Source organism: Monodon monoceros, unplaced genomic scaffold, assembly GCF_005190385.1.
Source record: "Monodon monoceros isolate NGI ecotype Baffin Bay Population unplaced genomic scaffold, NGI_Narwhal_1 Super_Scaffold_5, whole genome shotgun sequence".
Classification (NCBI taxonomy): Eukaryota; Metazoa; Chordata; class Mammalia; order Artiodactyla; family Monodontidae; genus Monodon; species Monodon monoceros.
In genome coordinates, this window is record NW_021703782.1 from 77,523,044 (window position 1) to 77,547,675 (window position 24,632).

At 40.5% G+C, this 24,632-nt stretch overlaps 1 protein-coding gene across 3 annotated transcripts in view; it reads left to right on the plus strand.

Moving 5' to 3' along the window:
- MELK (maternal embryonic leucine zipper kinase) overlaps window positions 1-1,981 on the plus strand; it is a 78,333-nt gene extending 76,352 nt beyond the window's left edge. For 2 of the 3 annotated variants that reach the window (XM_029202807.1, XM_029202808.1), the window contains exon 18: window positions 1,454-1,980. In XM_029202807.1, coding sequence (XP_029058640.1) covers window positions 1,454-1,631 — 178 coding nt within the window. In that variant the 3' untranslated portion in view covers window positions 1,632-1,980. Of the gene's footprint in view, window positions 1-1,453 lie in introns of all 3 variants that reach the window. The other variant, XM_029202809.1, reaches the window with a different exon arrangement.
- The last annotated feature ends 22,651 nt before the right edge of the window (window positions 1,982-24,632 follow it).

Consider the following 24,632-nt stretch of genomic DNA (forward strand, 5'->3'; position numbering starts at 1 on the left):
TTCTTTAGGTATCACTATATCACATCTAACTCTGACCTGTTCTTCATGCTTGGGGTTTATCCACAGCGTTAGAACCTCTCGCCAAATCTGTGTTAGAAAACTTTCGATTATTTTTCCTTCAGCATATGATCTATCAGATCGGTAACTGGCTATTCACCAGTAATCTGTTCCTCGAAGTTCCTGATCCACCCGAAGATCTGCCTTTATCCTTCTTTTTTCTTTTTACCTTCTCTGTTTGTTTTTACCTTCTTTGTGACAAAGCAGAATAACAAAAGCTAAATTTTTCAATGGTGTGGTGTCCCTAATCTAGGTTATATTCCATTACTATCTTTTTCCAATGAGGAAAATTCACTTTTTATCTTTGATATAACTAAATTGCTCTATGCTTCATCTTCCCATCAGGAACCTTAACTACAGGGTTTACCTTAATGGCATTTCTGATAGCAACTGCTTATTTTTAATAGATCAAGCCCCAAAGGACATAACTAAGTTAGTAAGAAAAAGAATGATATTTTAATACACCTTGTAATACATAACAGATGCAAGTAATTTCTCCCCATTTACGTGGAACAGTGCCTAATCGCGTGCCCCTAAATATTTAGGGAACTGAAATTTAGAATTGATCCTATTGTTTACTGTTTGTATCTATCTATTGAAGATCAGTAAGACAATTAAATAAAACTAAAATATAATGTAAACAAATTAAAAGTTGATTTACATGAATTCAATTTATGCAACTTTGCAGGAACCATACCTATTTCTTAAGCCGTGTGGAAGGCTTCATATAGACAGGGCCTTTCCATTATCAGAGTAGTTCATGTGGCAGTTCTAATTATATATGCCATATGTTTCAGCCATGGGAATGTACTGTCTCATTGGACTTTCTTTTATAACTCTGCCCTAAAGTGTTGTAATGATCATAACCTCTTATTACTGTTAGAAAAACCTCAGAAACATGTGTCCTACCGACAGGTTGCTGGCTTCAGCTTTATTTACATGAAAGACAGAAGTTTCTGATGAAGTGCACAAAATAAAATATTCTTAATCTTCCCTCTGCTTTCCTTTGTTGTGAACATTGTGGAAATGGCCTAATGTTCACAGATTACACCATTGAAAGACTTGCATAAAGGATGCCGGAAGATTTCTTGAGCACGAATGGCATGTATAGCTATGAAAAAAGGGCTTTTCTCTGGAGCAAGGGAGAGTTCTGGTAAAGCTTTTTCATCTGTATTCTTTTTTGAGATCCTGGTTAGCTTTTGGGAAAACACCAGTCATACTCCATCACTAAAGCATATCTAGGTCATCTGGAAACTGTAAGCAGGACTATATTGCTTAATACGAAATAATGGTTCATTTTCCCCACTGGCCTCCTAGAGGCTTATAGAAATCTCTTGTATTATACAGAATATTCATGGTTCTCCTGCTAACTGGCTTCTTATCTTGTTTTTCACAGCTATACACTGAAGTGTCAAACACAGTCAGATTTTGGCAAAGTGACAATGCAGTTTGAGCTAGAAGTGTGCCAGCTTCAAAAACCCGACGTGGTGGGTATCAGGAGGCAGCGGCTTAAGGGTGATGCCTGGGTTTACAAGAGATTAGTGGAAGACATCCTGTCTAGCTGCAAAGTTTAATTGATGAATGGTTTCCACCCTGCCTGATGAGTATGGGCGTGATACAGCCTACATGGAGCCTGGTGTGATGGGTTTGATTTTTAAAGTCCTCTGGAACTGCGAACTTGTTTCTAAAGAGCTGTCTTAAAGACCAATATCTTTTTGTTTTTAAACAAAAGATATTATTTCGTGGATGAATCTAAGGCAAGCCTCTCTGTCATTATCTCTTACTGTCTTTTTTAATCATGTGCTTTGTATATTAATAACTGTCGACTTTCTTAGATTCACTTCCATACATGAATGTAAGCTCTTAACTATGTCTCCTTTTAATGTGTAATTTCTTTCTGAAATAAAACCGTTTGTGAATATAGCAGGCTTCTCCTCTTCTTTGTATTTGATTTTGATCCAAATAAAACCTCAAATGGCTTCTTGACTATTAAGTAGAGACTATTTGGAGTATGTTTTATCTGTTATCAAATATGCCTTGGGTAGAAAACAGATAAGAATTCATTTGCATAATTTTTTCCTGTCTCTGATTTAAGTAGGATTTATTGAGATCGTTAACTAAGTCACAGCTGTGGTTACCAGAGTTAAACAACACATTTAATATGTTGAATAAAAGAGTATTGACTTCAGTATGTATGTTCGGTCAACAATGATAACTATCTGGACTACGAACCCCCATGAAATGTTACTTTATAGTAATTTTCCGTTAAGCCTCAGCCTTGGCCTCAAATTTGTATTTTTATTTCACTTTATTGGTCTCTAAAGGCCGGCGCTCAAGTTACATTTGTATGGATTTTACCAATTAAACTAGTTGGAGAAAAAATAGCACTGTTTCTAGTCGGTAGTGAGGGAATGTTTTGTCATTCATTTATTCAGTAAATGTTTACTAAGTTTTTACAAGCGTTGGGTTCTAGGGCTGAAGATGATACTGTCTAGTAAACTCAAGGAGTTCAGAGTCTATTCGCAAGGCAGATACATCAACCAGTATTTATAGCAGAGAGGGCATGATCAGCTTTGTCTGGAGGAGTAAGGGGTGATTTCTTGAAGGAAACAGTATTTGGTCTTGAAGGATATGTAAGAGAAAGAGAAGACAGTGTGACATTCTTGGCAGCACGAATGGTATGTGCAAAGGCATGGAATTATAAAATGGCTTTGTGTGTTCAGGGTGGAGGCAGAAGGTGGTGCAGGGGAAAATAGCAGGAGATGAGAGTTGAAAATTTAGCTGGAAGTAAGTGATGCAAAACTTGAAGGAACTTGAAGGCTCCACTAAACTGTTTGGGTAAAGGAGAACTGTCAAGGGGTTTAAATTTTTTTATAACAGCTTTACTGAAATATAATTCACATACTATAAAATTACCCCTTTAAAGTGTACAATTCAGTGGTTTTTAGTATATTCACATTTGTGCAAGCATCACCACAATCTAATTTTAGAACATTTTCACCAGCTGAAAGAGAAACCCTATACCCATCAGTGGTCACTCCCAGTTCCTCCCCCCACACCAGCCCCTAGCAACCACTAATCTACTTTCTGCCTTTATGGATTGACTACTCTGGACATTTCGTATAAATGGAATCATATAATATTTGGCCTTTTGAGTCTGGCTTCTTTCAGCTTAGCATAATATTTTCAAGATTGATCATGTTGTAGCATATTTTAGTACTTCATTCTGTTTTGCTGCTGAATGATATTCCATTGTATGGATATATCACGTATTTATCCATTTATCAGTTTATGGATATTTGGGTTGTTTCTACTTCTTGGCTATTATGAATAATGCTGCTATGGATATTTGTATACAAATTTTTGTGTGGATGTAGGTGTTCAGTTCTCTAGTATGTATACCTAGGGGTGGAATTTCTGAGTCATCTAACATTTTGAGAAACTGACAAACTGCTTACCATTTTATGATCCCACCAGCAATGTATGAGGGTTCTAATTTTTCCACATTCTCTCTAACCTTTGTTATTGTCTGTCTTTTTTAGTTTAGTCCTGTGAAGTGGTATGAAGTGGTATCTCATTGTGGTTTTGATTTTCTCTTCCCTAATGAATAATGATGTTGAACATCTTTTCGTGTGCCTGTTGGTCATTTGTACATCTTTTTTGGAGAAATATCTATTTTGAGCCTTTGCCCATTTTTAATTGGGTTGTCTTTTTATTGTTGAGTTGTAAGAATTATATAGTTCTAGATATAAGTCCCTTATCAAATACATTATTTGTAATTTTCTCATTGTGTATGTTGTCTTTTTACTTTCTTGATGGTGTCTTTTGAAGAACAAAAGTTAAAAATTTTCTAAAGTCCAATTTATCTGTTTTTGTAAGATATAAGAGAAAATCACTCTTCTATTCCTTCAGCAGATGGCATGGTCTGGAACAGTGATTCTTAAAAACTTTTGACCATGAATCATAGGAAGAAGCACATTTTACTTTGGGATCCATCACATAAACATATTTATAAAACACTGCTTAACCTTAATATAAGAGATACTATTTTCTATTTTCACTTTTAAACATGCAGTCTGACAATTGCAATCCTTAAATTGGAGTTTTTAGTATATTTACTTTAAAATTTTTTTTTAATTAAAGATCTTTTTTGGGGATCAATTCAGTCTAGAAATGCTGTTATTAATTCTGCCGCCCATAGACTGGATCAACTAAAAATAGGTTCCCTGACTGCTATTTAGGGTAAATCTTGCTTTTCTTTAAGGAAAATGTTAATGGTTGCCATATCATCTAAAAATCTATCACTTAGCTCTAATTCTTTAGAAACATTTGGAAAATTAAAGGGATGTGAGTTAATTAAATGAGGCTGGGTTAGTTCTTAAGAGGCAAATATGGTTTAGATTGTTGACACTAAACTAAATCTGCATAGTTGTAAGTCGGCTCCATTCTCCGTTGTCTAGCCACACCTGGGCTTCTTTATAGGGCATATGTGAATCTTATGTCCAGAGGAAGGCAGTCTGAAAGAATGATGAGGGAATTTGTGAAGAATTGTTGAAGGAATTGGGAGTTTGGAACCTGGAGGACTCCCAAAGGGAGAGTATGGGTCTTGTTTTGGTGAGAATAGCAGGCAAAGACAGTCCAGTGCAGAGTTGGAGATAGAGGTCATATCTTATTCATCTTTGTGTCCCCAGCATGTAGTAGTGTCTGGAACATAGTAGGGACTCAGTATATACTTATCAACTCGAACCATATTGGACTTTTTTTTTTTTTTTTAATTTTTTGACCACACCATGTGACATGCGGGATCTTAGTTCCCTGACCAAGGATTGGACCCATGCTCCCTGCAGTGGAAGTGTGGAGTCTTAACCACTGGACTGCCAGGGAAGTCCTTGCACCATATTGAACTTAAGCTCACAATAAAGAGCTTTCAGAAAAACTCCAAGCTACATGACAAGAGAAAGGACACCTAGACATAGAGTGGTTTCCCTGTCATTGGAGGTGTTTAGACATGTTGGATGACCATTTGTGGGATAGGCCATAGAAGGGATTTAAGTACTGAGCTGAACCAATAGTCCTGAAGCTCCTGTCTGCTTTAGCATCTGAGGTCCAGTAACATCGTGGAAGACGATCAGTTGTTTGGATGATGGGAGTAGAGTGACCCCAGAAGCTTTTGCAACAGCAATGTAGGTAGTTTTGAATATTTTGGAAGTTGGGAATGATAGAATGGTGAATGAATCACAGGAGCAATAAAAGATTGTGTTTGTTAGCTGTGATAGGGAGAAATAAAGCAATGATCATAGTAGCTGTCAGGTATTGAGTGCCCACTGTGTGCCAGATACTGTGCTGGATGATTTGTATCAGGGGTCAGCAAACTATGGCTTGTGGGCCATCCTGCAGCCTTTTCTGGTAAAGTTTTATGGGAGCACAGCCAATATCAAATAGCTCATAATGTCTATTTTTGTGCTTCAGTGGCAGGGTTGAGTAGTCTTGACAATGTATGACTGGCAAAACAGAAAGTACTTACTATCATAAAGTATTGAAAGAAGAAGTTTGCTGACCCCTGATTTAGATCTATGTTTTCAAATCATCATAACATATATTATACACATTAACTCATTTATCTTTACACTAACTCTGCAAGGGAGGTGGTATCCTTTTTACAGGGGAGAATGCTGAGGCTCAGAAAGACAAAGTAATAACTCTCTCCAGGTTGTAAAACTTTTAAGTGCATTGGATTTGAACCAGGAATGACAGGCTCCAAAGTCCATGTTCTTTCCTATACTAGAAATAGAGGTAATACCTCTCTCCTGAAATTGTACCATATAGGAAAGCATGATTATATATGATACTTATTAGATTGCTCTTTTATAGCAGCAATCTTACACAAACTGGTTAAGACATAGGAAAACTTCACTAATTCAGACCTTATTACAGTGTAATTTACTACAGTTGAGTGTGTTATGTGATTCTTTTTAGTAAAAGTAGCAAGTTCAAAGTGTCTTCCTCTGAGTAAGGAGAATACAGTCTACTAAGGGAATAAGAATTGAAAGACTTTCAGCTTTCCACAGTGATTTCATGCATTTTAAAAGCTTATTTTTATGATTATAATTATTATGTAATACAGGCCTACAGAATTATATATTTAAAAGCCTTTCTTGTAGAGTAGGATCCACTTCTTTCCTTTTCCAATTTCTAGAGGCTGCCTGCATTTCTCAGCTCATGGTCTTCATCCTCCATCTTCAAACAAAGATGATCACATTGGACCCACCCAGATAATGCAGGATTGTTTTCCTGTTATAAGACCTATTATATTTCCTATTATAAGACCTATTATATTTCCTATTATAAGACCAGATTTTGCCAAGTTTAATTTTGTCTGCAAGTTTAATTCTCCTTTTAATATCTCATTTTCATATATACCAGGAATTAGGTTGCAATGTCTTTGGTCAGGGGACATTCTTCTGCCTATCACAATGGTCAACTGATTTTTGACAAAAAAGCCAGGACAATTTGATGGGGGAAGAACAGCATTTTCAGCAAATGGTGCTCAGATAACTGGATATGCACACGTAAAAATGAAGTTGGACCCCCTACCTCACATCATATAAAAAATTAGAGACCTAAATTTAAAAGCTAAAAATTCTTGGAAAAACATACAGGATTAAATGTGACCTTGGATTAGGCAATGAGTACTTAGATATGACATGAAAAGCACAAGCAACAAGAGGAAAAATAGATACATTGGACTTCACCAAAATTAAAAACTTGTGCTTCAAAGGACACCATCAACAAAGTGAAATGACAACCCACAGAATGGGAGAAAATATTTGCTAAACACCCATCTGATAAATGACTTGTATCCAAAATATAAAAGAATTCTTAAAAGTCAACCATAAGAAAACAATACAACTTAAAAAATGGGTGGGGCTTCCCTGGTGGCACAGTGGTTGAGAGTCTGCCTGCCGATGCAGGGGACACGGTTCGTGCCCCGGTCGGGGAAGATCCCACATGCTGTGGAGTGGCTGGGCCCGTGAGCCATGGCCGCTGAGCCTGCACGTCCAGAGCCTGTGCTCCGCAACGGGAGAGACCACAGCAGTGAGAGGCCCACGTACTGCAAAAAAAAAAAAAAGGGTGAAAGATATAAATAGATGCTTCATCAAAGAAGATGGCAAATAAATGTATGACAAGGTGCTCAACATCATTTATCACTGGAGAATTTCTAATTACAACAAGATACACTATACACCTATTAGAATGGCTAAAATCCAAGAAACTGAAAATATCAAATATTGACAAGGATGTGGAGCAACAGGAACTCATTCATTGCTGGTAGAAATGCAAAATGGTACATTCACTTTGGAAGACATTTTGACAGTTTGTTACAAAGCTAAACATAATCTCACTATATAACCTAGTAACTGTGCTCCTAGGTCTTTACCCAAATGATTTGAAACTTAGGTCCACACAAAAACCTGCACGTGAATGGTGTTATAACAGCTCTATTCATAATTGCCCCAAATTGGAAGTCACAAAAATGTCCTTTAATATGTGACTGGATAAAGAAGCTGTAGTACATCCATACAAAGGGAGAATATTCAGCAATAAAAAGAAATGAGCTGTCAAGCCATGAAAAGACATGGAGGAACATTAAATGCATATTACTAAGTGAAAGGAATCAGTCTGAAGAGACTACTGTATGGTTACAATTATATGACATTCTGGAAAAGGCAAAACTGTGGAGACATTAAAAAGATCAGTGGCTGGTTGCTAATGGGATGGGAAGGAGTGTTGAATAGGAAATTTTTAGGGTAGTAAAACTATTGTGTGATACCGTAATGTTGGGTACATAATATTATGCATTTGTCAAAACCTATAGAAATTTAAAGCACAATGAGTAAATATTAGTTGTCTTAGTCCATTCAGTCTGCTGTAGCAATGTACTATAGAGTGGGTGGCTTAAACAACATTTGTTTCTCACAGTTCTGGAGGCTGAGAAGTCCAAGATCAAGGTGTTGGCAGATGCTTGCTTCCTGGTTCAGAGATGGTTGTCTTCTCGTTGTGACCTCACGTGCTGGAAGGAGTGAGTGAGTTCTCTGGGGTCTCTTTTTTTGGGGGAGGGTGTTCTCTTTTGTAAAAACATTAATTCCATTCATGAGGGCTTCATCCTTATGACGTAATCACCTTCCAAAGGCCCCACCTCCAAATATCATCACATTGGGGATTAGGTTTCAACATATGAATTGGGGGGGTGAGGGGCAGACACAAAACCTTCAGTCTATAGCATTACTATAATATGAATTTTAAAAAAATCATTTAGAAGATGGGATATCACAGGAAGAAATGTATACTGTGACAAGAGAATCTAACTGTATTACGAATGTATGAAACAACCTCACTAAAGGGAGTGGGGGAAAAGGTGCTGACTTAAGTAACTTTGGAAATGAGGAAAGTGTGTAAGACTCAATGCAAAAGGAACCACACATAAACACTCTACTCTAGATGATAAAGTTGTTTCCCATGGGCATACAGTTTAACACTTCTGATACTTGTATACTAACACTGAAGTAAATGGATTTTGGGTGGTGGAAGCCAGATTTCTCACTGTTGGAGTGGGGATTTACAGATAAACAAGGGAAGGAGGCTAGAATGATCCATATGGTGTTTACCTTAATATAGATACAGATGGTTTCATATAGAAATATATAAAGCTATGTATAATTACACAAGTTCATATTTGCACATAATATTTCTTTGTCCTGTCAGCTGAGAAGGTCTCAAAGACACTACGACAGCAATAAGCAGACGGATGCTCAGATCTTAGTTCCTAATACCATTCTCTAATAAAAGGCACCAGGGCTTCTTGGAGAATTGGCTAATTCTAGGACTGGGGCTGGAAATAAGCAAGATGAATCTTGATCATCTCTTAGTGCCAGAAAGTAGGGAAGTGCTAACAACGACAATAACACTCACACTGATGGGGGTGTCATTAAGTGGAACAGTTGGGGTTGTTGGCAGATTTTAAAACACTTAAGATGTTTGAAATAGCAGTTATTGTAAAAGCTCTGTTATATCCTAGCTGGGAGACTTTGAGCAATTGCTTGGCCTCTGAAAACTTCAGGTTCTCAGCTGTAAAACAGAAAAAATAATGCCCTCTTCAGAGGGTGGTTGCAAGAATTGTTAGAATATATGTGCAACTCAGCACAGGGTCCACCCCAAGGGTCCACAGACAAACTTCAGTGTCTTCCTCACTGGACTCTATGTAGAGTGGCTTTGCCAAAACATAGATCTGATATGTATGCCTGGCCCTAGTCCCTCCACTACCAAACTTAACGCCCCCAAATGATTAGCCAGTTGATCCCATGCCATTTATTGAATATTTAGTCATTTTTTTTAAACATCTTTATTGGAGTACAATTGCTTTACAATGGTGTGTTAGTTTCTGCTTTGTAACAAAGTGAATCAGCTATACATATACATATGTTCCCATATCTCTTCCCTCTTACGTCTCCCTCCCACCCTCCCTATCCCACCCCTCTAGGTGGGCACAAAGCACCGAGCTGATCTCCCTGTGCTATGTGGCTGCTTCCCACTAGCTAGCTATTTTACATTTGTAGTAAATGTAGTAGTAGTTTGTAGTAGTGTATATATGTCAATGCCACTGTCTCACTTTGCCCCAGCTTACCCTTCCCCCTCCCCGTGTCCTCAAGTCCATTCTCTACGTCTGCGTCTTTATTATTTAGTCTTTTTTTTTTTTTTTTTTGCGGTACGCGGACCTCTCACTGTTGTGGCCTCTCCCGCTGTGGAGCACAGGCTCCGGACGTGCAGGCTCAGCGGCCACGGCTCACGGGCCCAGCCTCTCCGCGGCATGTGGGATCCTCCCGGGCTGGGGCACAAACCCGTGTCCCCTGCATCGGCAGGCAGACTCTCAATCACTGCGCCACCAGGGAAACCCCTATTTAGTCATTCTTGACTCATTTTTAACTTCATTTAGTTCAGCTACTCAGTCAACATTTATTGAATTTGAACTTGATACTTGGCACTAGATGGGATATGGGAAAGAATAAATGTATTATCCTGCCATCAGGGTGCTAAGGGTCTCAATGAAAAACACAATGGGCAGCACCAAGATGCATAGAAATTCACACATGGGCTTTTTTGGTGTCTGTCTTCCACCCAATCCTCATTCTAAACCAGTGTTCCAAGAGGCACCTGTTTCTCATAACATATGAGAAGGGTCTGGCTATGACCTCTTATTCCTACTTTGAGGCATTGTGAAGACTTCTCTAAGACCAACTGTGGCATTTGTATCACTGTCTATGAGCCTGTGCACTTTAGCAGGAAGAGCACTGGATGCTGGGACTCAAGCGCTTAAAGAACTCAGCAGACCTGATTCTGCTGTATGACCTTGGGCAACTCACTGTCTCCAGGATTGATTCTATAAACATGAAACATACATGCAAATATGTACAAACCTCTTTCAGGGTTCCTCTTAGCTGATACTGCAAATGACATCAAGGTTTGATGTGTAATTTAGAGTGATGGATTAAAGTTTAGCCAAGATAAGTAGCTCCGACAGAGTGGCTACAAACACCTCAACACGTGACATAAATATAAGGATACCCTGGCCTGGACAACACACTGCCTCTATATTTAGATGTCCATCCTGCTGATCTGCTTGGTGTTCTGAATTCCCAGTCTGGTTTATACACTCTAAAAAGCCTCAGGCATTCGCTTGATGGAGAGAAATAACTTGCATAGAAAAATGTTTTGAATTACTGAGCTCAGAGTTATCGAGCAGAAAGGTGTAATTCCATAGGAGACTTTAAGAGAAGTTTGGTGGTTAATGGGAAATTTCTTATATGTGTCCTAAGAAACGTAAACCATACAGAAGGCCAGGGTATATACTCAGAGATGAGAGTGGTGTACTTTGATATTTTAGAGTCAGAGGTGCAAAAAAAAGTCTTTGGGGGAAGGGGTTGTCTCTCAGGATTTAATATTTTAATTTTATTTTTATGTTTTAATGTATTTGAAATGTTAAACTTGATTCTGTTTGGGGCTAGACATTAGAATTAGGAAATATTGATTTGTAGAATTTCAGGGGCCCTTGAGATAAATCTACTGCCTTCTCCCCACCCCTGCGCCTGTCCCTGCCATGTCCTTAGCTGAGAGGAGGATCTGTTTTTAGAGAGAGAGATGGAGAGAAATCATAAGGGACAAGTCCAGGGTGACAAGATCCACCATCCATCATGACTCCTGACCACGAACAGTTGGAGCCTTTCTCTTTACTCTGTGGGTTTTTTTTTTTAATTAACCCTTTTTCATTTTTCCTACTTTAGAATTTCACATTATAGTCCTTTGTTCATTCTCCTCTTTTCTCTCAATAATGAAAATGGATATAATATGAACTTAAACTCACTTGCCCTGGGTCATTGCCAGTGCTTAATAAAAGTATATTAGTATTTGTAGTAATGATAATAACCCACAGATAATGATGTCGCTAAAGACCAAAGGGTCCCCTTGCATGAGAAGCCCCCCCTTCTAGTCACCTAGCTTTGCTGAATTTAATGGAGACCTTGACTGCTTCAGATAGTCATTGTCCCTTTTAAATTATCAAGGTTTCATGGAGACAAGCATTCTTCACTTAAGGGTTTTCCAGACTGTCTGATGTGCTGGGCTCTGGGTAACCTTGTTCCTATGTCATCATATGTCATGCTGTCTCTCGGAAATTGTTCCCTGATGTTTGCAAAAATGAACTACTTAAAGGAAAACTAAAAAGAATTCCTTTTAACTTACACACACACGCACATACACACACACACACACAGTTCACTATTGGAAATGGTTACATTCAGATAAGTGGGTCAGGGTCATGAGGGGATTTGAAGCTATGTGATGTGAGGAATGGTGGAAGGCATGGAGGTAGCCAGGCTTTATGGCAACAAGACTGAGGAGGAGGTGTGACAGGCATCTTCAAGTCTGAAGATATATGGAAGAGAGATTTGAACTTTTATGGGTGGACCCATTCGGTATAAAGAAGACAGAACGCATGGGTATAATAAGAAGCTGGATTTGGTTTGCTATGATGGAGGCCTTTCTCCTTAGCTGTCTGGGAAGGAAAGATGCTTGGCCAGGAAGTGGCCAGTTCCCTATCCCTGCAGTGCTCTAGTAGAAGCAGGACAGTCCCTCAACTGGGACTATTGAGGAAGGGTTGTAAGGATTTAGTGATGTTTGAACTAAATCACTTAAGGTTCCCTTTCAACCCCGAGAAGCAATAATTCTAGTGGTTCTTGACATGAGAATCTATGATCTGATTTGTACATTGCAGCGTGGGAGCCCCAGGACTTTGTTGATATAAAGTTCAAGTCTAGGATCTGGCTTTAGGAAGGGGAAAATGGCCCTTTTCAATGGCCTAGCATGTCCCCTGGCCCCAGGGTGATATGACTAGATCTCAGCCCAGGGAAACTGCAACTGGATCTAGCCACTGTCAACTACTCTCTGAAGAATAGGTGATGGAATTGAAAAGAGATGGGAGAGGAAACAAGCCATTAAAGTCAAGAGAGGAGGCCTTTGAAGGAGGGATAAACAGCAGTGCTGGATGCTGCAGAAAGGACAAGAAAGCTAAGCAATGAGAAGAGGGCATTGGATCTGTCAAGGAGGAACCAGGGGCAGCTTCAAGAGTGTGGTGGGGCAGAAGCTTGACCTCAGGAACACAAGAGAATTGCTGAGAAGTAGAGACAAGAAGTTCAGACCACATTCTCATGGATTTGGCTGCAAGAATGATTGGATGGAGCCTAGACAGGTAAGACCTATGAAGATGAAGATCGAAGGCAGAAGGGAAGGAGGATGAGGATGAGGATAAGTATCGGATCTTGGAGGCAGAAAGGATGTTGGGTAGGAGAAAAAGAGAGAACTTCAGTATGGCATTTCTGGTTTGCAAAGTGCTTTACAAATGGCAGTCCTTGATGCAATTTGATCTTGTAAGTACTAATATTCTACCGTCTGTGGATATCATCTCCATTTTTTTCAGATCCACAAATAGACTCCAAGCAGATGGGATGAGGTTTAAAGAGAAATCCTTTGGTCAGAAGGGGATATTAGAGTGTGGCTATGGAGGAAACTGTCCAGCGGTAGAGTCTCCAGGGGTACCACCACTAACTTGCTCATTGCTGAATTCAGTTACTGCATTATCTCTTCCTGTCCCCTGACTCAGTTGACCACTTCCTCCATCTGGAACTCCCTCTGCTTTTGATTTTATTCTCTTCTGGTTTTCCTAACACTCCTTCTCAGTTTCCTTTTCAGCCTCTTCTTCTGTCTGCCCCTTAGATGTTAATGTCAAGACATTAACATCTCTTCCTGCTCTTCGCACTTCTCTAGATGTTCTCATTTTTCCTGTGGCTCATGATGGTTCCCAAATCTGAATCTCTGGCCCAGACCTCTCTCCTCAGCTCCAAGCCCCCATGTCCACCTTTCCATTGTACGGTTCCATTTAGATGTCCCATAGGCACTTAAAAGGCAATGTTTCTAGACCCAAACTTTTTATCCCCCCAAACTCTATTTTCTCCTATAACCCCGTCTTTAGGGTGACTATACACCCCAGGTTACCTGGGATAGTCTCAGTTTAAGCCTGTTGTCCCAGCATAATTATTAATAATCCCTGCTTTTACTCTGAAAAATGTCCTGGTTTGAATGATATAAGGTCACTTTATTCATTTTTGACAGTGGCATGACCATTCAAATGCCTATGCCAGGAACTTCATATTTATCCTGAGCCCCCTCTTGCTTAATTCCCACATTATATATTGTTCATCTCACTCCAGTAGACTGAGACCCTAGAGGACAGGGACAGTGTCTTTTTCACTTTGATATTCCCAGTGTCAAGCACAGAGTCTGGCCTATACACACACTCAATAAATGTCAAGTAAAGGCTATGAAGACGAAGTTAAGGGATAGAATTAGAATCACAGAATATTCGAGCTGGAAGGGCAGGACTTTAGGCCTGTCTTCTCATTTTATATAAGGAAATTGAGTCCCAGTGTGGTCAATGGACTTGACCAAAGTCATGGCCAGTTAGTGGCAGGGTCAGTATTGGGCCCCATATCTGTTGGAACTTATCTAAGGCTCTTTTCTAGGTGGTTTCAATTTTCTTCATTAAGTAGAGGGACAGCTTAGCCGTCACCCTTCATTAGGTTCGCTGTGTGCGTATGCGTGTATGTGTGTGTGTCCTAGGGATTTGGGGTGTGGCATGGAGGGGGAAGAATAGATATTCTTGTTTCTAGTAGTGTTCAGAAGAGCTGAGCAGACCTTTCAAGGCTTATCTGAGAGGCATTATACCCATTTTCTATTGCAGATATTTTCACCTCCTTAACATTGCCAGACCAAGTGAAAATAAAATCTGATCTGACAGGAGGTCAGGTGTTATCTTATTTATTTATTTATGGCTGCATTGGGTCTTTGTTGCTGCACGTGGGCTTTCTCTAGTTGCGGCGAGTGGCTCACGGGCTCTAGAGGGCAGGCTTAGTAGTTGTGGCTCACAGGCTTAGTTGCTCCGCGGCATGCAGGATCTTCCTGGACCAGGGCTCGAACCCGTGTCCCCTGCATTAGCAGGCGGATTCTTAACCACTGCGCCACCAGGGAAGCCCAGGATGTTGTCTTTTGTTTCTGTTTTTAAACTTAGAATCAGATACTGTGAAACACATCCTCAGCACAGCAAATGGGCGGCTATGATATCCTTTATTGCTCCGTCTGACTCTTGTGTTGGTGGATGCAGAGATTCTAGAAAAGAGGCTGCCTGACTGCCTTTAGTAGAATCCTTTCCCCCTTCTTTTAGTTCACCTCTGATTCTTCTCTTAGTCTTGCCTTGGCTAAGACATCATTTGATTTTGAAAAAAAAAGTCATTCCCTTTCTGAATTTTTTGTTCCTCATTTGTAAAATGAGTAGGTTAGGCTATATACTCTCATAGCTGCTTCTAGCCCTGAATTCCATCATGTTAAGGCTCCTCTGTCCATTGCTTGGAGCAGACTTATACATTCATATCTGTTATATATATATATATATTGTGTGTAAATATGTATATATATATAGATACCAAAATCTATGACTCTGCTTTGTTCTTGGCCAGACTGAATATCTCTCCTATTCTAACACTTGATACTTAAACTCATCATTCCTTAAATGTCCAATCCTCTTTCTTTTCTAAACACTCTAATAAGCTTATTATTTCAACCATTTATATTTAACATTAAAGTTTAATCATGAAGTTGTTAACCATAGAAAATTATTAAATAAGTGAGTTTGGAATGAGCATGGAACAGCTGAAAAAAATGAGTGAGTATTTCAAAATGAACACTTTGGAAAAGAAATTTTTGCATAGAAAACAATGGAGAATTACAATTAAGAGCTCTGGGGATCTCAAACTGATTTGTCCAGCTATTACATAGTCATTTCAATTTAAATTAAAATTGTAACTATTTTCTAGTCTACTAAAAATATGAGGTGTCACATTAAGAGTTTTAATGGTGCATTCTCTGGGGAATGCAAAAGTGTGAGATTGTAGCACATAAATAACTATATAGTGAAGAGTGAATAAATTCTCTGCCAAAAATGAATATGATAAAAACAGAAATGACAGTGGATTATTTTATTCCCTCTAGTGAAGCGCAGCTCACACATTAGAGCAAAGAAATAGTTCACAGGGTGTCTAATTCCATATCACTTTGTCAGAGCTGATGAAAAGAACAACACAAAAAATTTTAACTGGTTGATGAACTCAGGCATAAATGAGGCCATATATTTTGTTCCCAAAGTAAAATATTTTTTTAAGCCACAGAAAGTGGGTTGATATTAATATTTGATAGCCCTGATTCATAGAAAATTGGATTAGTCAAGGTTTTAACCACTGTAGAACATGTTTAAGGCAATCAAACTTCTAGAGGGGGAAAAAAAAGATTTAAGTCAAAAGCAGGAGGTGTGGCTTCCTGGAGTAGGCTAAACCCTGTTTTTTGTTTTTTTTTGTGTGTGTGTGTGTGTGTTCATGTGTGGTTATGTATGCTAGAATGGTTGGTCAGAGTGGGTGGAATTCTGATGATAGAACACAGAAAATTTTGGATTTTATTGTAATACAAGTGAATTAAGAGAAAAGAATCAGCATCTGAACATCTGGAGAAAGGAGAGAGTTAATTAAAGTAAGAACCAGGGACAAAAGAGTTACTATAACTAAGTTTGTTTGAGCTTGCTGGTAGCCAAGATAAAGAGGAACCTAGTGGGTTTTATAAATCTTGTTCTTATATCAGTGTCTTCCTATTTCTAAATTCCTGGAGGAATTTGTCGTTTAGAGCAGTGGTTCTCAAACTTGAGTGTACTTAATGATTATCTGGGGAGTTAAAAAAATAGTGGTACATGAACCCTGCCTCTAGAGATTCTGTTTAATTTGTCTGGAGTGAGACATGTGCACCTATATTTTTTTAGAAGCTCCTCAGGTGGGTTTAAGGCACAACCAGACCTGTGGCTCAGTGATGTAGAAACTTAAGGAGAACAAACGAGTAATCACTGTTCTGCAGAAGATGCAGAAACTCTTAATACAACCAATTATCATATTGATTCTTTATACAAGAGGGGTATTGATTTGTAGTTCAGTGAAGGCATTTATAAAACAATTCAAATTCAGTTTTCCTACCACATCTGTACTTTCCGTAATCCATTCCTGAAAATCAGACATTTTGCACACAATCACTAACAGGGATCCAATTTTCCATCATTTTAAATGGGAAAAAAATTCAGCGTGTCACATGCAACCCAAACCTCTAAACCAAACACAGTGGCTAGCACATAGCAGGTGTTTAGTACATATTTTTGAATGAATGCAAGCCTCACACATGGTGGACCATGGAGGTGTTTGTGTAATGGAAACCTTGTGTTTTGTTTCCTAGCACTAATCCTCCAACCTCTTCTTTTAGGATTGCTCCCTCCACCCCGGCCCATTCTATTCATATGGTGGTTGATTCAGGAGTGGGTACCTGGGCCAATAAGCCTCCTCCTGGGGCTTTTAAGATTTGGGATCGAAGAAAGGCCAGATTTCTTTCTTCCTAGGGGTTAAAGCAGAAGAGGTGAAGGTCAGGAATCACTGACAACCATATTTCCTTTCCTTTGAACCTGAGAACTGGAGAAGACTGATATGGGAATTGAGAGAGAGAGAGAGAGAGAGAGAGAGAGAAAATTACAGATACCAGCCAGAGAAGGGAGATGAAAAGTGTGGTGACCAAGATTGAGCTTCTGGGTTTTGCCCCTGGGACCTAGATGCATTCTTTTTTTTTTTTTTTTTTTAATGGTATGTGGGCCTCTTACTGTTGTGGCCTCTCCCACCGCGGAGCACTGGCTCCGGACGTGCAGGCTCAGCGGCCATGGCTCACAGGCCCAGCCGCTCCGCGGCATGTGGGATCTTCCCGGACCGGGGCACGAACCCACGTCCCCCGTATCGGCAGGCGGACTCCCAACCACTGCACCACCAGAGAAGCGCCCTAGATGCATTCTTGTTCTTGGGTTTCACGAGATTCTCTTTAATCCTTACACTAACTTCCTCTTTTTTGCTTAAGTTCATTTGAGTTGATTTTCTGCTTCTTGTGAATCCTAACTAGTATAATTTGCTAAATGAATTAATAATTGAGCATGAGTCGGATGGAAAAAGAAAGGGGATATAGGGCATCTGGGTTCATGAGTGTATATAAAACAGTGATCAGAGAGGGACTGAGTTGAATTCAGACTTGGTGAACTAGGACACAAGCAGGGCATGCCAGATTCAGGAGAAAGAAACATTCAATCTGTTTATGCACAAGGTGATTTTGAGGATCAAACGAGTTGAAAGGCATAAATGTGCTTTAAAAGCTGAAATAGAAGGAATCTTTTCAATAAACCCCAAATATGTATTCTGGTGGGGGGGGTTGGTTGGTAAAAAAGACAACAAAACCTTCAAACCACAGAGATTACCATGAAACGTGAGGGCCACCGTTCTGCAGCCATCATCATCCCCTCTCACGCCCAGACCTCTGCTGCTTCCCTGCAAAGAGCGCTCAGCTCCACGCTGCCATAGCACCTGGCTCAGCTGCTCTCTGCATGTGTGTTCAAAGTCATTCTGCTTCTTGTTCCTTGTCTGTCCTGCCTGGAGACACTCAGGCTGTGTGAAGGACACCATCAGGGCCACTGTAGGGTGACTCCGGTGACTGAATAATGCATGAAACCAGCAGTGGCCAAGGGGGAGACTCTCCAAGTGGGTGGTGGGTTGAGGACAGGGTCTGGTCTCCATCTGTGGGGACCTGACTTTCCTATCCATGGGATCTTTCAGATTGATGCATCAGTCCATATGGATGAAGTACCTTTAGTAGGTTTCCTGAAGTGTTTCTTAGCTGTACTGGAAAGAGGTATGGTGACAAATTAGACAATAGTGCTTAACAGTTTATGAAGGATGCTCATGTCCAATTCATCTCATTTGGGCCTCACAATAGCTCCGGGAAGTAGAGGGATCAGGGGTTGTTATCTATCATCTATTGAGAAGGAAACTGAGACCCCAAGAAATCATGACTTGCCAAGAGAAGATCAGTCTTGTGGGGTGACTTTTAAAAAAATACTCCTAGATTAGGTGAACTCACAAGATTCTTCCGTTCGTAAGGCAAATTAAAAAGTTTTGCCTGCTCTGTGTTTCTCATTTATAATTAGAAAAAATATGGTAAAATATACATAACATAAAATTTATCATTATAACCATTTTAAGTGTATAATTAAATTGCATTAACTACATTCAATGTTGTACAACTATCACCTGTATCTAATGCGGGAGCTTTTTGGTCATCCCACGCAGATACTCTGTGCATTAAATAATAACTCCCCATCCCCCCACCCCCACCCCCTGGCAACCACCAATCTACTTTCTGTCTCTGTGAATTTGCTTATTCTAGGTACTTGATATAAGAGAAATCATACAATATTTGTCCTTTTGTGTCTGGCTGATCTCATTTATCATAATGTCTTCAAGGTTCATCCAAGTTGTAGCATGTGTTAGGATTTCCATCCTTTTTAAGGCTGAATAATATTCCATTATATATATACACCACATTTTGTTTATCTATTCATCCGTTGATGGACTCTTAGTTGCTTCCACCTTTTGGCTATTGTGAATAATGCTGCTGTGAGCATTGGTTTACAAGTATCTGTTAGAGTCCCTACTTTCAATTCTTTTGGGTATATACCTAGGAGTGGAATTGCTGGATCACGTGGTAATTCTTTTTTTTTTTTAATTTTGTATTATTTTTGGCTGCATTGGGTCTTCGCTGCTCGGTGCACGCTTTCTCTAGTTGCAGCACGTGGGGGCTACTTTTTGTTGAGGTGAGCGGGCTTCTCATTGCGGTGGCTTCTCTTGTTGCGGAGCACGGACTCTAGGCACCCAGGCTTCAGTAGTTGTAGCTTGCGGGCTCTAGAGCACAGGCTCAGTAGTTGTGGCGCATGGGCTTAGTTGCTCCACGGCATGTGAGATCTTCCTGGACCAGGGATCGAACCGTGTCCCCTGCATTGGCAGGCGGATTCTTAACCACTGTGCCACCAGGGAAGTCCCACGTGGTAATTCTATGTTTAACTTTTTGAGGAACCACCATACTGTTTTCCACAGTGGCTACACCACTTTCCAGTCCCACCATTCTTTTTCTTTCTATTTTTAAGCCAAAATTCATCCTCTGCCACAGCGCTCCAGCATCACTCATTCATCTCCACTCCCCAAACATCCACCCTGTATACAAAGCGGATGTGCCTGTCCCACTTATTAGAGAAAAAAAAAAGTTGCATTAATAGTTAAAAGTGTGGTATTACGGCTGTGTCTGGCAGTAGGTGATTGATGGCCTCCATTACACCCCATTAGATATTTTATTCTTGTTAAATGAAGAGCAGCCAACTTTGTCAAGTATTTTTAGCTCCCTCTGGTCTTATTGGTCCAATCTATTCTTCAGGACGGCCTGTAAATGGCCACATATGGCTGAGTGTCTGCAGGACGGATGGCCGTGCAGCTGGCGTTCATTGGCCACCAATTTACCCCGGCCCCCTTCATTGTGAGCCTGACAGCGCCGGGGAGCCTTGTAGATCTAACCAAATATATCTATTTTCTAATTGTCTATTTATCACCTTCTGGGGATTTGTGGGCCTCCTATCTGAAGGCAAAGGGGGGATGGCCTTGAACAATGATCCTTGTCAAGGCTCTCGCTCGCTCTAAATTAGGGCCTAGTTGCTAAATAACTAATTTAGTCCTGCTATCAAGCTGAAAAAGTGGGTATTCAGTGCAAAGTGCCAGCTGGGGAATTGATTATGTCTTCTCTCAGCGAGTGTGATAAACCTGCCCCGAGCCACTGTGGAAGGCTGGAGACAGCTCCCCCGGGGCAGCGGCATTTCACACCGAGAATCGGCAGAGGGGCCAGGTCCACTCCGCGTGTGGCAGCTGAAGTCTGGGGCACTGGGCTTGCTCTGCCATGGTGTGCACGGGGACTCTGGCCCTCTCCTCGTCCTCGTGGTCTGTGGCTTCTGCTTGGAGCCGTGGGGACCTTTGCATCTGTCAGAGCATGGACCAAGGTGAGAACTGGGGAGGGGAAAGGAAGGTCATCCTGACAGCTCCGATTTCCAATTAGAGTGAGATTATTGAAGGTAGCCCAGGCCTGGGGTAAGGGAGGTGGGAGGAAGTAAATGGGAATAAGAGGTTCTTAAGAAAATGTATTAATAACAGCTACCAGATTTTGAGCAGAGAAGGAGGCTGGGTAGCTGAGAATAGAGAGTTATGGTTTACTGTTTGGAAAATCTAGCAACAAAAACAACACCAGCAATCAATTACTCAGCCCTCCCCTGGGCCAGGACCTGTGCCAGGAGTCTTCAAATCTGTGATCTCCTTGAATCTTCTCAACATCCAGGCAGATCAGGGTTCCTACCCCAATTGGTACTTGGAGAAAAAGAATTTCAGAAATGTTACCTAATCAACTTGTCAAAGGCTGAACTCTGCTCATAAATATCTTCTCCATCCAATTGTTTACAATGCCTGAAATGCCTCCATTGTTCCTTCATTCAGTTGGTCTTTATTGAGTACCCTTCTGGGTGCCAGGAGCTGGTGTGGGGACTCAGTCAGACCAGGTCCTGCCTTCATGGAGCTGATCTTCTAGCGGGAGAGACAGACTACACAGTGGTTCTCAACACAATCAGACCCAAAGGCCCCTTTGGAACTCAAATCTTTTGAATGGCTCCTTTGTCATTCTGAAACTAAATTCACAGGTAACACATTCCACTTTTTTTTTTTTGGTCATATAAAGATTTTATTAGAGGTAATCTATTAGGAAGTAAATGTTTTCAACCAAAGGAGTACAAGACAGTAATGCATCTGGAAAATGAGTGAGACCATTTTATCCACACTTCCTTTCTCCAGAGAGGTACATTCTTTGCATTGTTTTTTCCAAAAAACTTAAAAAAACTTCTTTTTGGAGTATAGTTGCTTTACCTTGTTGTGTTAGTTTCTGCTGTACAGCAAAGTGAATCAGCTATACGTATACATATATCCCCTTTTTTGGATTTCCTTCCCATTTAGGTCACTACAGAGCATTGAAGAGAGTTCCCTGTGCTATACAGTAGGTTCTCATTAGTTATCTATTTTATACATAGTATCAATAGGATAACACATTCCACTTATTCACATAATTTAAAAAATCAACATAGCCTTTTACTGTAATGTAATAGAGAAATAAAAGGAAAGTAATTTTAATAAAGTAATATGTATTTCAATATTCAAATGTTTGGTCATAAGTACACCAGAAAGCATCATGAAGCATTTGGTTGCTCACTTACTTATAACGAATGTTTGAATTTAAGGAAAAAAGAGATAATGTCTAACTGAGTGTTGATGACATTTTCTCTTTATCTTTGACAATTTGAAATAAGGGTTAAAAAAAAGATATTGGTAAATATACTTAGAATTGCTTTGAATGTGACAGCTACAAATGCAGACTGATACAACTGTAATAACAGTGACTCAAATATCATGAATGGTATTGCCACTGAGAACGTCATTTTCTGAAATGAGGAGACTCCAAGTTGAAGAAAGTAAGGTAATCTCTTGCTTTCCATGGTGGTTGCATCCCTGGAAAAGTCAGCGTCAATTAAACCAAGCATATGATCCTTTTTGTGTAAGATGGAGCCTGAGTCTAGATTTAGATAATTATGAGTGGTTTTTGACCCACATGGATGTCTGGTTAAAATTCAGATGTTGTAAGGATGTGAGACAACCCATGACTTGCTTTGCAATCACCGGGGGTTGGTTCTGCCCTATTGAGAATTGCTGAACTATATAAAAGACAAGTAAATAAACAAGAAAATAATAAGTAGTGATAACTACAATGATCAAAATAAAACTGGGTGACAGGCCAGAGAGTCTTTGAGGAGCTGCTTTGGAGTAGGAGGTCAGGGTTTCTCGTTTGAGTTAAGTGGTCCCTCTAAGCCCAGATGCTCCTGGGGAGGAAGAGGCAGAAGCATAGCATCTTTTGGAGGATTTATGACTCTGTGAGGCAGTCAGGAGGGGCGTGGGGTGGGGAAGGAGGGTCTGGAAGTTGGCCAGGCTGGAGGTCCAGAAGACCCAGGCTGGGTGCTGCTTTACCAGTTATTGAGTGACCTTGGGCAAGCCACTTTTTTCCTTGTGAGCCTCAGTTTTCTCACCTGTCAAGTGGAAAGAATGATGATCACATTGTCCTCTTTTCGAGTTAATGAAAAGATCCAAAGTGATGGGAGCAAGTGTTTTATACACTGTAAAATTCTAAGAGGCCTTATTTATTTATTTATTTATTTGCGGTACGCGGGCCTTTCACTGTTGTGGCCTCTCCTGTTGCAGAGCACAGGCTCTGGACGCGCAGGCCCAGCGGCCATGGCTCACGGGCCTAGCCGCTCTGCGGCATGTGGGATCCTCCCAGGCTGGGGCATGAACCCGTGTCCCCTGCATCGGCAGGTGGACTCTCAACCACTGCGCCACCAGGGAAGCCCTAGAGGCCTTATTTGTAATGGGAAAAATTGGAAACAATTCAAAAGCCTCCAAAAAAAAAAAAGGAAATTATTTTTTTTTAAAAAGCATGGTACAATCAGTTAGTAGATTATATTATCATTAAAATGTTGTGAAATAATAGTTAATGCTATAGAAAGCTGTTCACAGGGTGTTAAGTGAGAAAAGCCAGTTACAAAATAATATGGAGGGTATGATGCTATGTTTGCAATTAAGAGAGGAAAATCATGGGCTTCCCTGGTGGTGCGGTGGTTAAGAATCCGCCTGCCAATGCAGAGGACACGAGTTTGAGCCCTGGTCCGGGAAGATCCCACATGCCTCGGAGCAACTAAGCCTATGTGCCACAACTACTGAGCCTGCGCTCTAGAGCCTGCAAGCCATAACTACTGAGCACTCATGCCACAACTACTGAAGCCCACGTGCCTAGAGCCTGTGCTCCACAAGAGAATCCACCACAATGAGAAGCCCACGCACTGCAACGAAGAGTAGCCCCTGCTTGCCGCAACTAGAGAAAGCCCGTGCGGCAATGAAGACCCAACACAGCCAAAAATAAATAAATAAAAATAAAATTCCCTTTAAAAAAACAATTAAAAAATAAAAAATCAGAGAGGAAAAGCAGGCAAATAAAAAACCATCAACAAACAAAGAAGAAGAATTGGAAGGATGCCAAAATAATAACCAATGTTATCCCTGGGAATTAGAGTTCATTGTAATTGTCTTTTTGTTTCTCTGTATAATGAACTGTACCGTTTTTGAAATAAGAGATCAAGTTGCAAACATGATTTTTAACATAGTTGTCACACACCAAACCCCCTGCTAGAATCACTGTGTGTCTGGGTGAGTGGCCAGTTTGCTATCTTCTTCTTTGCATTTCACACATGCAAAGATCAGCATTGTGACCACTTGTTGCCCAGGGAAAGCTTGTGTTGTCCCAAGGAACATCTGGTTGTTTTTATATTATGTTCTCTGCTCTCAGAGCTTAAGTCTTGAAGCTCAAAGTTCTTACAGATGTACAGGGTTCTGGGCTAGGTACCATTATTTTAATCCTCATGACAGCCCTATGAGGCAGACATTATTACCCCCATTTAATAGGTAAGAAAAGTAAAGCTTGAAAGATTAAGTGACTCACTACTGGTCATACTTTTTCTAAGTGGAAGAACAGGATTTAAATCCGGGATGTCTAATTCCCAAAGCGAACTCTGAGCCACTGGGCATAAGTTTGTAACCACTTGGGAGATTAATTATTGGCCAAGTTTTCATGTCTCTATAAATGCAGTTGAAAAATGCCTAGAGCTTCAGTGTCCTCCTGGCTAAAGAGCCACCTCACAGCCTGGCTGGGAGCGTTAGCGGGGGAGCAGAGGAGAAGGCTCCAGGGTGCTGTCTGTACAGAGGAAGCACATGGTAAACATGGCTTCCTTTGTCTGGCTTGGGTCGGGGTCGGGATGATAGCCCTGCCCTCAGCCTCTCTCTGCCCAAACTGGAACCCATTGTACTGGTGGGCCAGTCTTGGGGGAGATTCCA